We start from the raw sequence: 15,644 nt of genomic DNA, 5'->3' as shown, positions 1-15,644 counted from the left end.
TGCTAGATTCCATTGAAATAAAAAATGGTCATCAACTGGTTATGTCCTTCAGATCACTGATATATTATAATATTGAACTTCCATTAGTAAAATGTTGTCTTAACATGGGTGAAGTAACAAAACCAGCAATGCTGCCAATTTTCTATTTTAAAGGAAAAATGATATAAAATAACTTGTTATGAAAAGTACTGAACAAAATACCTAATAGAATTGGATGCTTAACATAATTTATGTATGGAAGTGTATTTAGAGAACAAATTCTCTCACTTGTCTGTTGTCTCTAGGTTAAAGTATATATATTTTTTAATTGCTTAAAATGACATGCAAATTGGATAAATTGGAGAAAGGAGCAAAATAAAGCAAATACATAAGGGATTACTTGAGCTAATCTTGTATGATATCTCATAAGGGTACATTTTAGGGAGTATCCTTTTCTGAAATATCTCAGACTATATATATATATATATATATATAAAATTATTGCCTTAGAAATAGCTCATTCATTTTAGATATTTAGAAAACAGTGACAAAATGCACAACCTGAATTGACCTCTTGATGTGTGCCAAATGAAGTAGTGATACGTAAGAAACTGGTGAACATTTTTAGACATCTGTTGAATGCCAACAAGCTAGAGATAGAGTGAAATTGTGTGGTTTTATGGAATATAGTTTTATAAAGTGTGTTATGCTCTTTATTCAGGTAGAATAAGAAACAGGAAAAAGTCCTTAGTTATCCTCAGAAAAGTTCCAAATTCCTTATCTATTCTAAAACCTCAGTGAAGCAGCATTGTAACCTACATATAAAAAGGTAATAACATGGTTTATCCTTTACAATTTGCTAAATACTTCCTCATCATGTCTAGATGTTTTAATTTTTGAAACATTTTTCCCAATTAAGCCATATTAATTTTATTCCTAAGGAACTGCCAGTGTTGTTATTTATAACACAAGGCTTATTGTAAAATATATGTTATAGGAAATGAGGTCATACATGAAATTTTGAAGTACAATATATACTGAAATAAACAATAAAAGCATCTGATTATGTTCCTGAGCAATTTAAAATAATTTTCTCATAGGAAAAAGAAAAATTACATTTATATTTCTGTAGGTTAAAAATGTTAGTCATGTTCTTTTTTGTTGTAACTCACATTAATATGAATAATAGGTAAAGAGATTATTAGAAAAAGTGAATATATAAGCAAATAGCTAAAATATCATGTATCAGTTCCACTACTATTTACCCAAGAGAAATGAAGATATGTGCCCACACAAAGATTTCTACAGAAAGGTTTATAACAGCTTTATTTATAAAAACCAACAGTTTCAAGAACACCAATATCCATTAGCAGGAATGGGTAATCAATTTGTGGTTCATTCATGCAATGAATGTTACTCCAAAATCAAGAATAAAGCACTGATACATGTAACAATATGGATGAATCTCATCAACATATGTTATGTTTGGGGAAAGAGGACAGACATAAAGGAGTGCACATGTATTAGTACATTTATATTCATTTTCAGAAGAGACAAATTTTGTCTGTGGTGACATAAATTAGAACTGTGGTTGCTTGTGGGGAGTGAGGATTGCCAGTAGGCAGGGGGGTCTTTCTGGGGTGATATTCTATATCTTTATTGGGATGTTGCTTCTATGGTGTATATATGTTTGTCAAAAGTTAAGATGTGCCAATGCCCTGTATATAATTTGTACCTAAATAAAATGCAAATAAGGAAAAAAAATGAATATATGAAGCAATTTATCAAATAACCAGATGAATGGCAGTACTAAATTTTCTATGATGGCCTTGACCTGCAAATATTACCTGCCTTTTTGTCCTTCTCCATTTCCAGTGATGTGATTGGGTTAAAAGGGCAATTTGTAATCATTAGTCTAAGCTGAAATACAGGGAATAAAGTTTGTCCTGTGTGTTCTATTTTCAGAGCACCTTCTAACTTTTGAGGAATGAAAAGATTGAAATTGGGATTGGACAGTAATTTATAAATTGGTATTCTTTCATGGCAGTCCAGTGTAAGTGGACATCTACATGGGAAATCAAATAGAGCCCATTGATGGAACATCTGTCAGACCATATGCTTTGGCTGCAGGTTCAATGTAGAAATAAAATGCTAATGACTCCATCCATCATTAACTGAGCTTGGCGGGCATGCATCATTGAGTTGGACAGAGAAATTCATAGTGTAGTTATTGAAAGTAGGGACTTTGAGGATAGGTTTTGGTGGCACCATTTGTTTTGGTGAATTGAAATGAGGCTGTGTAATGTGTGACTGGTAATCCTATGCAGAGTGCCATCAAAGCTGTGGCAATTGTGCCAATCTGACAGTAATTGCTGCTGGTTTTGGCTCCATGCCTTCAAGTGGGCCTGCCAGAACAGAAAAGTCAGCCACTGCTTTGCCCTTGGTGAGGCTCATCACTGCTAATGTACTGTGATGTCGCTAGTTTCTCAGCCAAAGGAAATGTCATTCCTTATGGAGAAACAGATAATTTAAGCAATGGCTGGAGAGTAATAATTGGAAAGTAAAATTAGTAAAATGAGATGCAAATTGCTTTAAAAAACAACCAGAGAGGGGCTAACCTCCCAGCACTACCAACTGTTGTCAGGCTAGGATCAATGAAAATGGTTGGTCTGAAACTTCTGACCACGTAGTATTTTAGCTTGTCCAGGGAAACGTCATCACCTTGTTTCTGTACACTATGTACACATCACCATGGAGCTTTGGAAATCTGAATCATGAGTGAAAAAAAATACTGAATTAATTGGAAAATACAAAAATCCTAACTGCTGAAGTAGCTCACAAGACTATTTCAAATGCTATCTAGTCAATGCTCACAAAACTCTTTCTGATGCTATTTGTAGTATTTTCCCAATGCTTATTTATATTGTTATGTGAAATGCCTGGATGTGGTAGATTTAGTTCTAATTCCCACAGAAGATATATTCTTTCTGAGAAATAAATCTGGTAATTTTGCATTTACTATAATGAAGGTAATTTCTTGGAAGAAATTAATTTATGCTTAGATGTGTGCAAGTTTTAGTGGATAATTCATTAAAAACTAATTTCAGAGGAATATTTGAAAAGCAGCTTGATTACATTAGGTACTATGAAGAAATGAAACAAATGAAAGAATGAGATATAGTGAAGCATCTTAATGTTTGAGCTTGGTCAGACTTCTTTCATCTTCTGGGTGCATGGCATTTGGAATGGCTGACACGCTTCTGAATGAATAGAAAAACAAAAGCAGTATATAATTACCAGGGCAGTGAGGGTGATACTTAAGTTCATGTGCCAGCTTGGTTAAGTTATGGTGTCTAGTTGTTTGGTCAAGCAAGCACTGGGCTGATAGTTACTGTGAAGATTTTGAGTAAACTGATTGCATCTAGGGCTGATTGCATCTACAATTGCTTAAGAGATTGCCTTCAGCAATGAGAGGAATCTCCTCATACAGTCAGTTGGAGGCCTTGAAGAGAGAACTGAGAGTTTCAGCAATCAGAAAGAATTTGTTTCTAGTAAAGCCAGCCGGCTTCTCCTAGCGAATTTGCCTTCACCGATGTTTCCAACTTGTGGCTTCTCCTGGGGAATTCAGTGTCACCATTGAGTTCCCAACTTGCTGCCTATCCTTTGACATCTGATCTTGTCAATCCCCATGCTTGTGTGAACACATTCCTAAAAAAATCCCTTAGTATTTAAATTCATAGATATATGTCTTGTTGGTTCTGTTTTTCTGGAGAACCCTAATACAGTGAGCAAACTTAAGGGGTGACATCAGAATGTCTAAAGGGACACAGTATACATATATCTTGAGATTTGAGGGCAACTGGATAGGCTTCTTGAAATCTTAAAACCTTGGAATATACAAGAGAGATCCAGTTTATTCTTTATGGCTCCTAAAAGTGACTAAATGGTAGAACCTGTATGGATAGAGATGTAAGCTGGTTATGAACAGAACTTTGTAACTGCTAAAGCTGTTGAAACCTAAGGAACTGTTCCAGGAAATAGCAAAATTATGAAGAGTGGGAGTGTCCTAGCATAATCAGGACAAGCCCTGGTGGAGACATGGAGGGTATTCAAGGGCCATGTTTTTATGATCTTTCATCCCTGACGGTATGATTCTGTAGCCATGTGTAAGATAAGACTGTGCAGAATCTAAACGCTCTACTGTATCAGAGATGAGAGAGAGCAACATGGAAGGTAGTGTTTAGTGAAATCATTGAAGACTTGAAGAATATTTAGGATTTGAATAAACAAAGATTAAATGAGCATGGCTATTACTGTAAATTTGGGAGGCAGAAAACACCCTGTGTGTCTTCTATGGGTGTGGGATAGGTATATAAGAAGAAGGATCTACTGAAGTGGAAGAGTCACACTGGGGGTAGAAATAAATATAATTTATGGCAGACATCAATTGGGGAAGGGCTAGGAATGGATGGTGCAGGAGGAATTGAAAAATATGTCAGGAGCCAAGGAGAGACAAAGACAACAGGGTTTTGGAACTGGTGGCACTTGACAAAATTTGGGAAGACGTGAGAATGAGATGATAAATTTCCTTGAAGTTTATTTTTGAAGCAGTCTCTAAGTTTGTTTACTCGTTCTCCATTTTGGCACTGTCTATTGGATGCATATGCTTATCGTTTCCTCTTTCTGTCTTCATAATTGCCATATAAATTATCCTAAATAGAACTGAAACAAGAGGAGACATTTCATTCCTTTTGGCTCTTTTTAGCCTTAATAAACCTTTACCTGGACAATTTAAAGCTTTTGGCCCCATTAAAACTCCTGGATGGTCCTGTATCACTAAGAAGGATTAATCTATGGTATGGCTGTTGGGGTCTTCGGCTCTGGCTTCTTCTATACCCACATTTTGGCTCACGGAATAGGAGTGGAGTCCTGGAAGTGTTAACCATGCCACTGTGCTTTCCTGAATTCCTGTAAGCTGCTCTCCATTTAAACTGACAGGTGAACACTAGGCTGGTATTTAATTCTAATTTTCCCTCTTCATCCTTAGTTTAAGCAGCAGTGATTTTTCTGTATGTATGCTAGTTTACAATTAATTCTGCTTCACTTGAGACCATGTCTTATTTGGTAGTTAATAGCTAATGTTCTACTCATTCCTGTGTTTCCTTGGGACATTGGTTTATTCTAGTTTACAGCATTATATCTTCCTTCATGACTTCATCTAAAGAATTCTGCTCATAGGTCTCAAGGTAAATCACTGACTGTGTATCATAGATTATAATGTTTATTTTTCGCCTCTGGCATTTTTGATGTGATCATATGTAGTGGTAAGCCCTGGTAAATTTAGTCATAATTAAGTTTTAGGATTGTTTGAGGTCCCTGAGGTCATTTGGGTTGGCTTTATGTGGTTTTCTACCATAAAGAATGCAATGCTTTAAAGATATAGTACATTCTTTTCCTTCTTCAATAATTTATAAACTCTGAATTTATGTCTACAGAATACATAATTGATTTTAAATGAATAATGGGCTGAATATTCTTTACCTTTCTTCTCTGTCTATGGAGCCTGACTATAAAAGCCTGGTAACCATAGACGCTTAAGGATTTCTTATCACTATCAATAAATAGCCATTTACTGCTCTTTCTCTACAAGAGTAATGCTTTCTCCTACTGTCAGTAGAGCTGTTCTTTCAGGGTATTGCCCACCTGTGTCATGTCAAGCACTTTCCCACATCCCCACTGAGCCCGTCTGGTCAGGATTCCAACATGGAGGATTTGGCTGTGGGCTCAATTTCTTCCTTATGAAAAGCAGTCACATATGAAGACCTAATATTTATAAAATGATTTTCTTGCAAAATAAAGCATAGATATAGAAAACTATGCAAAAATAAAGGTACAACTCAATGAATTTTTATCAGGTAAATAGCACACAGGCCAAGTAAGAGACTGCCAGCTATCCCAGAGACTCCTTTCCTGGGCTTCATCCTGGTCTCTCTTCTCTCTGCTCCTACAAATGGCCAGGATCATGACTTTTTGCTCTCATGGGTTTTCCAAAATATTTCCCTCCCCCACTCATATGCATGACCTTGCACACTATGGTTTAGTCTCACCTGTCTTTTTTTTTTTAATGTATGTCTTTTTATTATTATTATTTTTTAATTGATTTTGTAAAAATATTACATTAAAAAATATAATGTCCCATTCAACCCTACCACCCCCACCCCACCACTCCCCCCTCAGCAACCCTCACTCCCATCATCATGATTCATCCATTACACCTGGTAAGTACATCTCTGGGCATCTCTGCACCCCATGGTCAATGGTCTACATCATGGCCCATACTCTCCCACATTCCATCCAGTGGGCCCTGGGAGGATTTACCATGTCCGGTGATTGCCCCTGAAGTACCATCCAGGGCAACTCTAAATCCCAAAGGCGCCTCCACCTCTCATCTCTTCCTGCCATTCCCCATACCCATCAGCCACCATGTCCACTTTTCCCACTCCATTGTCACCTTTTCTCTGTGGACCTTGGATTGGTTGTGTCCGTTGCACCTCTATGTCAAGAGGAGGCTCAGATTCCACATGGATACTGGATGCAATCCTCTTGCTTTCAGTTGTAGGCCCTCTAGACTCCATGGTGTGGTGGTTGTCCTTCTTCAACTCCATCTTAGCTGAGTGAGGTGAGTCCAATAAATCAGATTGTAGGGGCTGAAGTCTGTTGGGGCTCAGGGCCTGGCTATCATATTGTCAGTCCAGAGATTCAAATCCCCTAAATATATCTTAAACCCCAACACCAACTACAATTCTAGTAAAGTAGCATGAAAGTCTTGTGCAAAGAGATCCCATCTGAGTCCAGCTCCATCACGCAGAAACACCGGCTCCAAAGAAGGGCCATCTGCCATGGCAGTGAACCCCATCTGCCATGACCATAGAACCCGTGGGTCTCTTTAGCCCTCAAAGGAACGAATACCTGGGGTTGTATCTACTTTATCTGTCTCTTAGACTCTGCTCAGTTGTGCTTAAGGGCAATCCTTCTGAAAGCCTCCAGGGATCACTACCAAGTACCAATTGATGATGCAACTGGAAAATGACCTTGAATTGAAGGTTCAATGTGGATCAGCAGAATATCACTGTCTACATATAATAACATGACTTTAAATTGCTGTTTGACCTAATGTAAGGGGGAAATGGAAACGAGAAATGAGTTTATATGGCTACGAGTCCCTAAAAAATGTATGTTTTTTTAAGTGTCTTTGAATTTGTAGGTTTGTCCTCCTTTCTTTTCTTTTCCTCAGAATCTGTTGAGCCACCTAGACTGTTTGACGTATAATTTCCCACAATCTGCATTTGCTGTCGATACTAATTGCCCCTTCAGTTCAACATGTTCCTCTTTGCTGTGTATTTCCTGTAAATTTGCTGCCAGATCCAGAGTCAAGCTTGATCGTTTGGCAACAGTATAGGTGATGTTTGGTATGATTACAAGAGGCACAAAATATCATCTCATTTTTTGTGATCTTGGCAGCCTTGATGCCTAATGCCTATATACATTAATGGAGGTTGAAAACTGTGATATTATATTTCTATTATTCCTTTTTCATTTGTTTAGCTGGTAAAGAAACACCTCCCCTCATATACTATGCAGTTACCCACTGGTACTGTTCATCAAGAAGGAAGCATACATGCGTAAATATTTTTTTATTTACTAGTTCTCAATCTGAGGAGTCAGTTCCCTATCATCCTGCAAAGGTGATCAATTCTTCTTAAAAGATATATTAAGAACTCATGGATTTAAACAGATTTAATGGACTTCAACCCATTGTGATTATTACTGTTACTAAAGCTCAAATCGTCCCATCTTTGGCCAGTGGGAGCCTCTTCAAATCAAGTAATTTTGACATGATATTAGTAGTCTTTGATAGTTTCCTGGCTAGCCAATATTGTAAGATATTCCAGTGTCATCTACTATATTTTACCCTCCAGGCATGGAAGCAGCCATTTCTCCACAGTTCCCTGGTTGTTTTAGTGAGAAATTATATTTTAAGACTGTATATTCAAGAACCCATATTACAAATTACAAGTCCACTAGACCTTTTTAGTGAACAGAGCTCAGAAGTGTATACATATATTTAAAGATAAAATAGGCGATGGGTTCATACTGATATTTCAAATTCAAGACTGATGAGCTTTTTATTTAATGCTTTCTCTATTACTTCTTCTCTGTATTTTCCCACACTGATATTCTTGGTTCTCAATGACATTGGGGAAGATAGAATTAGAGTTTACCATATTCATTCGTTTTCTTTCATATTGTCAGCCCATCAACCTGGTAACGGACTAATGCTACCACCAATATGACTACTGAAAACATTAAAACATTTTTGTAGATGCTCTGCCCATTCTCCTCTCATGTTTTTGAAAACTTGTACTATATCTCCATTGTCAGATCATACAGCCATTACATTCCATACTCTTTCCTGTTTACCCCCTTTATAATCTTAGTTACATATGTAGGTATGTTTTAAATGTTTATCTTCGGTATATATAGCAATGTAGCTCTAGTCATTTTTTGTTTGTCAGAAACTTGTTTTCTAGTGGATTCCTCAGAAGCAGCTCATGGGAAAAATATTCCCTGAGTTCTTGCATGTTGATAATGGTTACTTTTGTTTATTTGTGCCCTTCATTTTTGTCAGTTTTGAAGGATATAAAAATCCTTTCTTTACACTTTCTTTGGGTAACTTAAATATATGCTATTTCATTTTTTGCTAGCATATGATATTGCTACCAAAGTCTGATAATTGAGTTTTCTTTTCCATAAAATGTACCTTTTTTCCCCCAGATAGCCAAGGTTTTTTTTTTTTTTCTTCTGTTTCTTTAACATCATTAATTTTATGAGAATATGTATCATTGTGGGTAAATTTCAGGTATGTCATGTGTTCTTTCATTATATTGTTTAAAACATTTTTTTCTCAATTTCAGAAAAGGTATTTTTAAAAAATTATAATTTTCAGTATATTTCTGTTCTCTTGCATTAGTATCTTCTTTAGGGACTCCTTATGTCTGTTATGTCTTCTTTGTAGTCATCATTATTGATCACTTTCTAATTGTTATTATGGAATGGTATGAGTAGAGATGCTTTTGTTTTATTTATGAATAAAGTTTTTAAATAACAAAGTAGAGGCTATTTAATAAAAGAAAAAGGAGTCTATCCTGGCTGTGCAATTTTAATGAGAACATCTGTGCTCACTTTTAGAAGATCTAAGTCTAAGACCATATAGTGAACCAAGGATGTTTAGGAAAATAAGCATGTTTTTATACATTGCTTTTCAAATTTTAGGCGATAAAATATTTGTATGTCTTTTTCACTGTTTTTGCTTTTTATGTCTTCCTTTCTTTCCAAGTAAAATTGAGCAAAAGTCTTTTGGATTCATATTTGTATTGAGTAGGATACTTTCAAGCTGTAAATAGCAGAAAACCAAATGTTTCTCTCACTTATCAAGAAGTCCAGAGAGGAGTCTCCGAGGAGTAAACACTGTTCTCCAGACTCAATCAAGAACCTGATTCTGTCATTTTCCCTTGACGTGCTATCTTCATTGGGTTAGCTTTTCCTTTAGATTGGGCTCTCTAATGATTACAAGTCAGCTCTTCCAGTTTCAGACATCACATTGAGGAGAAGTAAAGGGGGCCTGCTCTCTTGTACACCTTCTTAGAAATGAGGAAATGTTTTCTAAAAAAAGGCTTCCTGCTGTATTGCATTGGCTAGAATCAGGACACATGCCCATTTTTAAACTGGTCACTGCTAATGGGAAAGGAGCTCCATGGTTATCTTAGACTAGTGTGTCTCAAGATGTGAGATCTTAGTGCATAACCTAGAGATCTGGTTAAAATGCCGATTTTGGTTCAGTAGGTCTCAAGTCATGTCTAGATTCTGCACTTTATCAAGCTGCCAGATGAAACTGATGTTTCTGGTTTGCAGACTATACTTAGAGTAGCAAGAGGTTTGACCAATACTGAAATGGATGTTGAGGAATCAACCAATATTACCACTGCACTACTTTATTTCAGGAACTGGAAGTGGTGGGGAGTGGGGTGGGGGGTGAATTCAGATGAATACTGCATGCATCCTGCAAGGTGAAGCTTACTTAGTTGTTGGGAGAGGAGTGATAATGCACCCAGGGTGATTTGGTATGTGACAAGCTGCAGTAACCTGTATTTGAGATGAAGTATATAAGAAAGCATGACAAGAATCTGGAAATAAAAAGAAAAGGAGCAGGAAAAAAAACAAAATGCAAGTTATGACTCCTTGAGTCATGTAGAATTGTGAGATGCATTTCTCAGTGCTTTTCAGTGTTGGGGATGTTTGCAGGGGAGATTTCATATAAAAATATAAGAATAGGGCAAAGAGCCTGGGGCTGAAGAAGGTTACAAAGGCAGAGAAGTATGTAACCACTGCTTCATTAGCAAGAAATTTACTCGTTTCCTTCTTCACAGCCCTGCTAAATTGATAGCTTGTCTTCTGGTGAAGACCTATTATTTTGGGTTTATAAAAGGAAAAGTTATCATTATTCTTGACTTCTTAAATGCACATATTGTCAATTGCTTCTTTTAACTATAATGCATTACTGGGACCTAAGTAAATACGACAACAAAGTAAAACATTAAAGCAGTTTATATTTTCTCATTGTAACAATGCATTGCTTAAGGTTCAATAACAAATGATCAGTTCATTTTTCTGGACCAGTGATAAAAACCAAGCTTCATTCAGAGGAAAGCCTACTGGATTTGTGTTGTCAGATTTGGTTTTGAGTTTTAGACCTAGTAATTTCTGGCTTTGTGCCATGTCCTTAATCTCTCTGAATCTTGGTTTTATGATCTTTAAATAGAAATGACCATCATAGTAGGTTCATAAGAGAGCGCAGTGAGGAACTGAGACAGTTGCTATCTTATTATCAGGTATATGAAGGTGCATATTAAATGATTATTGATTATAAACCTGACAATAATAATAATTTTGATAATTGTACTATGCATTATGTATTGCATTATGACAGTGGTACTTTTTATTTTTAATTTCTTTCAAGACCTAAATAATACCCAAGTCTGCTGTACCCATTAATTATCTAAATAATGTATATCCTATTAAAGGATGCATTTTATAGTTGTGCCAGTATAATAAAGCACACAAATGTACAGTTAATGACTTTGTGATTTCCTGGCAAGATGACCTTGAGCAAGACCCTCTCAACCTCTGAGCTGTGGTATATTTACTTCCAAAATAGATACTTCAGGATTCATAACCTCTAGATGTCCTTGACTTTCTATATTTATATAGTTTCAATTGTATTATTGATTTTAATTAGTGATATTAGATACTTCATTATCGTGAGGATATTTGAGATTCTATCTCTCAAAAGATCAGTGAATTTAATTCTTTTTAACAAAGTATTTAGGTCCCCACTAAATGATGATCATACCGATAATACGTGTTAGAAGAAAAACAAAATAGGAAACCTTACCTTCAGGCTGATTTCAGTCCCCAGAGCAGTAAAAGGGAATATATATGGAATATATTATGGTATTAATAGAGGAGATCCAAGATAGAAAAGCTGTTCAAGAAGCTTTTTTGATTGTCTTTGATGAAGTTTTCAGGTAATGTCCAGACTGAAACTGTGGGAGTGGAAGGAAAAGATTATAAGCTGAAGGAAGGTAAAACGGAGGCAGAGAGGAAGGATCAGATTCTATAGTTCAAGTCACTGGGAATCAGCCAGGGATATCTAAGAGTGACTGAGCTCCATTTTGGATAACAAAGATTTTTCAGAAGAGCAAGTGACTTGGTACTAGCAAAGGTCAGTGGCTGCAGAGCAGATGCAAAGAAGTAGTGTAAATCCAATACTGGCATTGCATAAACAATGAAAAGGTAAAAATCCAGATTGAAGGAGTGAGAAGTAGAGTCCCATGGTCAGTTGGGATTCTAGAGGAAACTCATAGCAAAGAATACTGGATGTTATAAGGCAGTCAAGTTAGTCAGTGATGTTGGGCATCACTGAGGCCAGGATGAATTTTGGGATCATGGGGAATATTCATGGGATTATGGTGGAAAGGATAACGGGGCCTGGTGGATAAGTGTGATTGGAATGATACTTGGGTAATACTGGGAATTGAGAGGTTGTTGGATTGGGAGAGTGGAAGAGTGGTCTGCAAATTAGGAACTAGGGTAATATTAGCCTTCCCTGAAGGGACAGTGTGGTTGTAGGAGAAAATGTACCTTCCTTTGAAAAAAGTTTGGAGACAGTAGTTTTGTCAGAGGAGGCATGGCAATTCAGATGAAAAGATGGAATGCTGGTTCAGAGGGAGACTTTAATTGTACCCGGAATCACTACACAAGAGGATTTTTAAAGCCTTAGTGTTAGATATGGGTGGGAGTATGGATGCATGCCCGAGAGAATTCAGAAGGCAGGGCTGGCAGCAGGAATTCTGGTCTCGTGCAAGAACTGGGAAAGGTTGAGAGAGCAACTGAAGCGACACCTTCGAGGAAAATGAGGTGAGAGTATATACAGGGGAAAGGAATGCTGAGTCATGGGTCTGCCTTTTAATTAGGAAGAGTGTACAGAATTGTGCTAATTGGAAAAAAATGCAGCCTGGGATTTGCAAGAGTAATGGTTTTTTGGGTTTGTTTGTTTATGTGATTTGTAGGGAAAGAGAATTTATGCTGATTTTTATGGATTTATGTACTCATGGGAATGAGGAGATGTTGGTGCAAAAGTCATGGAATGGGTGGGTAAAGAAAGAATGAAGAGAACACTGAATGAATGAAAATGTTGGAAATCATAACTGGGATTTAAGTCTTAGATATATATACATGCATGCATATGCATACACATGTATATACTGTAGAAACATGCATATTTATCATATATATCATTTCAGATATGGAGAGTGGTGATTAAAGTTAAAGTACATCTTGGGGTTTAAAAAAGACGCCCCCTTCATTATTTAATCTTTAAAAAAAATACAAAAACACAAAATAATGTACATTTGAAACATACAAAAAAAGTACAGAAAAGAGTACAATTGCCACAATTGTATATACTACCCCAATTTAATAAAAACTAGTAGTTTGCATTCTTTTTGAGATTTAAACATGCATGCGTAGTGCATGAGGTAGCTGGAGAGTACTGGTTTGTGAGAATGAATTGTTGAATTTTCAGGAATTTAGAAAGTCAATTACCATCACTTTGGTAATTGAAATTATCCACTATGGGAATTTTTGCCATACAGAAATTAGTAAACACTGTAAACTAGCTTATTTTCTTAGGTGAGAGAACTAGCTGTTTAACGTTTACCAGCACACTGCAAATCCTAGTTCACTTAGCTTAGTTCACCTCCGTTTATTCATCCATTCCCCCACTCAGGAATATTTGCATATTTCCCATCTTTAACAATGTTGAGTTGAACATTCTTGCACATATTTCGCTGAACACAAATGCAAAGGTAATGCAAATATGGATACCTACAAGTGGAATTGCTGGCTTCTTAGGTTTGTGCATCTTCAATTTTATAAGATCAAACATATTTTCTAAAATGACTATAATAATTTATGCTTCCACCAGTAATTTTAGGGCCTCTGTTTCCTAAAACTAATAGTATGAAATGGTATGGCAATATTTTACTTAGTATTTCACTGACAGAAAATCAGTTTGAGGATCATGACTAATCCTTTCTCTTGATTATAGCTTTTCTTTGCCCTTTGTGATGTCTTTGACATATCAGTGTTTTAAAATTCAAGTTGAGGTTCTCTTTTCATATTTATGGGACACATATACATTTTCTCTTTTTATAGCCTGTCCATTTTTGATAGGGTTTTCATATTTTTTCATATTGAACTGTAGAAGATCTTTACATATCCTGGATATTTATCTTTGGATGGCTATTTCCATGAGAAATATCTTTTCCGAGTTTATGGCTTGTTTTTTCATTTTATTTATGATAATTTTCAATATATAGAAGCTATAAATTGCATTTTAGTTTCGTCTTCTTCAAACATTTCTTTTATAGTTTATGCTTGTTATTCCTGTGTGAGACACCCTGATATCACGAATGTATTTTCCAGTATTTCATTTTGAAAGTGGAAGGGTATACTTTTTTTCATTTAGGTTCTTTTGATTGCTTCTTCTTTGAAATGGTATAAATTGGCTGTCACTAATGCCAAAAAGAAGATTGCAAAAACTACAAATTTTGGTTTGACTCTAAATTATTCCTATGTATTTTATTGTCATTCCGTGGCAGATACATGGCACACATTTGGAATACCAAGATGCATATGGCATGGTCTTAGTCTCCTGGTGGGGCAAGCCTGTTATAGCAGCTGCAGTTTACTATGAGGACTAAGAAAAGCTTTTTACATTTACTCTGAGAAAATGAGCCAAATGGGGGCAGGGAATTATTTGCCCCAGGAACTTTAACTGTCTTGTTAAAGTAGCAGTTTTGTGGAAAACAGCTACTATTACCATGATATTAGCCTATACATTTTAAAAGATACCTACATTAACCTGCATCCTTTTTCTGATTGAATGACAATGGTACAAATTTGTGAGTCTGTATAGATGTTCCTTCTAATATAGGAGCAAGAATAATTTATCACAAATATTGATTGTTAAGATGCTTTAGATTTATGGAAAGATTAAGAACCTGTTTTTTTAATTATTGGTTTCTGGTTGCAGAGACGAAATGGAGAAGATATACCAGTTGCCCAGACTAAGAACATCAATCACAGAAGATTTGCTGCTTCCTTTCGATTGCAGGAAGTGACAAAAACTGACCAGGATTTATATCGTTGTGTAACTCAGTCAGAACGAGGTTCTGGTGTGTCCAATTTTGCCCAACTCATTGTGAGAGGTAAAGTAAAATTGTTCTCACTTGATTAAGTTATATGGCTGTATTAGAACAGAGGCAACTTTTTAGATATTTGGATTGATTTTTAAACCACAGTGTTCCTTATCATAAGCTGCTATAAAATCCATATCGTTATATAAAAGTGCTTGTAATATCTTATGGTCACATTAAAAATGCAGTTGTAAAGGTTGTCAGTCAGTTTTCCAATGAGTGTTTTCTAATGAGGGGCAACTATTTTATAAAGCTCTAACTGGGCTAAACATATAAAATACAGTATTCCATGTGCCATCATCTAGTTTGCATTTTAACCTTAGAATGGTTCCTCCTGTTTAAAATTGTTCTACAGTTATAACTTTTGTTCTTCAAAGCATCATAGTCATTAGGTCAAGCTCAAATATTCTGTCCGCATGTAGACAGACACCCCATTGATGGATATGCCTGAATTCTCACCCCCGTTAGAATTTTAGAAAATTAGAACTGTTAAGAAATCCTCATTAATATTCTTGAAATCTACAGTTACTAGAGGAATTGTGTTGGTTTATGACATATTACTACCTATCTTATAGTGTATTACTGGATATAAAGCAGAGGTGCACAATGTATGTTACAATCATTCAACATTTACTGAGCCCCTATTATATCCCAGAAGCTTTGTTAGGTTCTGGAGATATGGTTTTCAGAAACTATAAAGTCCCTGCCCACATGGAGCTAAACACCAAAGTATGTTAGACACACAATATACACAAAAAGTTAAAATGTAGTATTAAGTTATGGTAT

General features: G+C 36.0%; 1 protein-coding gene across 7 annotated transcripts in view; it reads left to right on the top strand.

Moving 5' to 3' along the window:
* Nucleotides 1-15,644, top strand: part of PTPRK (protein tyrosine phosphatase receptor type K) — a 575,029-nt gene that overhangs the window by 280,306 nt on the left and 279,079 nt on the right. For all 7 annotated transcript variants that reach the window (XM_058307405.2, XM_058307403.2, XM_058307411.2 and 4 more), the window contains exon 6: nucleotides 14,696-14,870. In XM_058307405.2, the coding sequence (XP_058163388.1) occupies nucleotides 14,696-14,870 (175 nt within the window). The remainder of the gene's footprint in view (nucleotides 1-14,695; nucleotides 14,871-15,644) is intronic.

This window comes from Dasypus novemcinctus, chromosome 11 (genome assembly GCF_030445035.2).
Source record: "Dasypus novemcinctus isolate mDasNov1 chromosome 11, mDasNov1.1.hap2, whole genome shotgun sequence".
NCBI classification, from domain to species: domain Eukaryota; kingdom Metazoa; phylum Chordata; class Mammalia; order Cingulata; family Dasypodidae; genus Dasypus; species Dasypus novemcinctus.
Note: the sequence above shows the minus strand (reverse complement) of the source record. Positions and strands in the feature narration are given on the sequence as shown.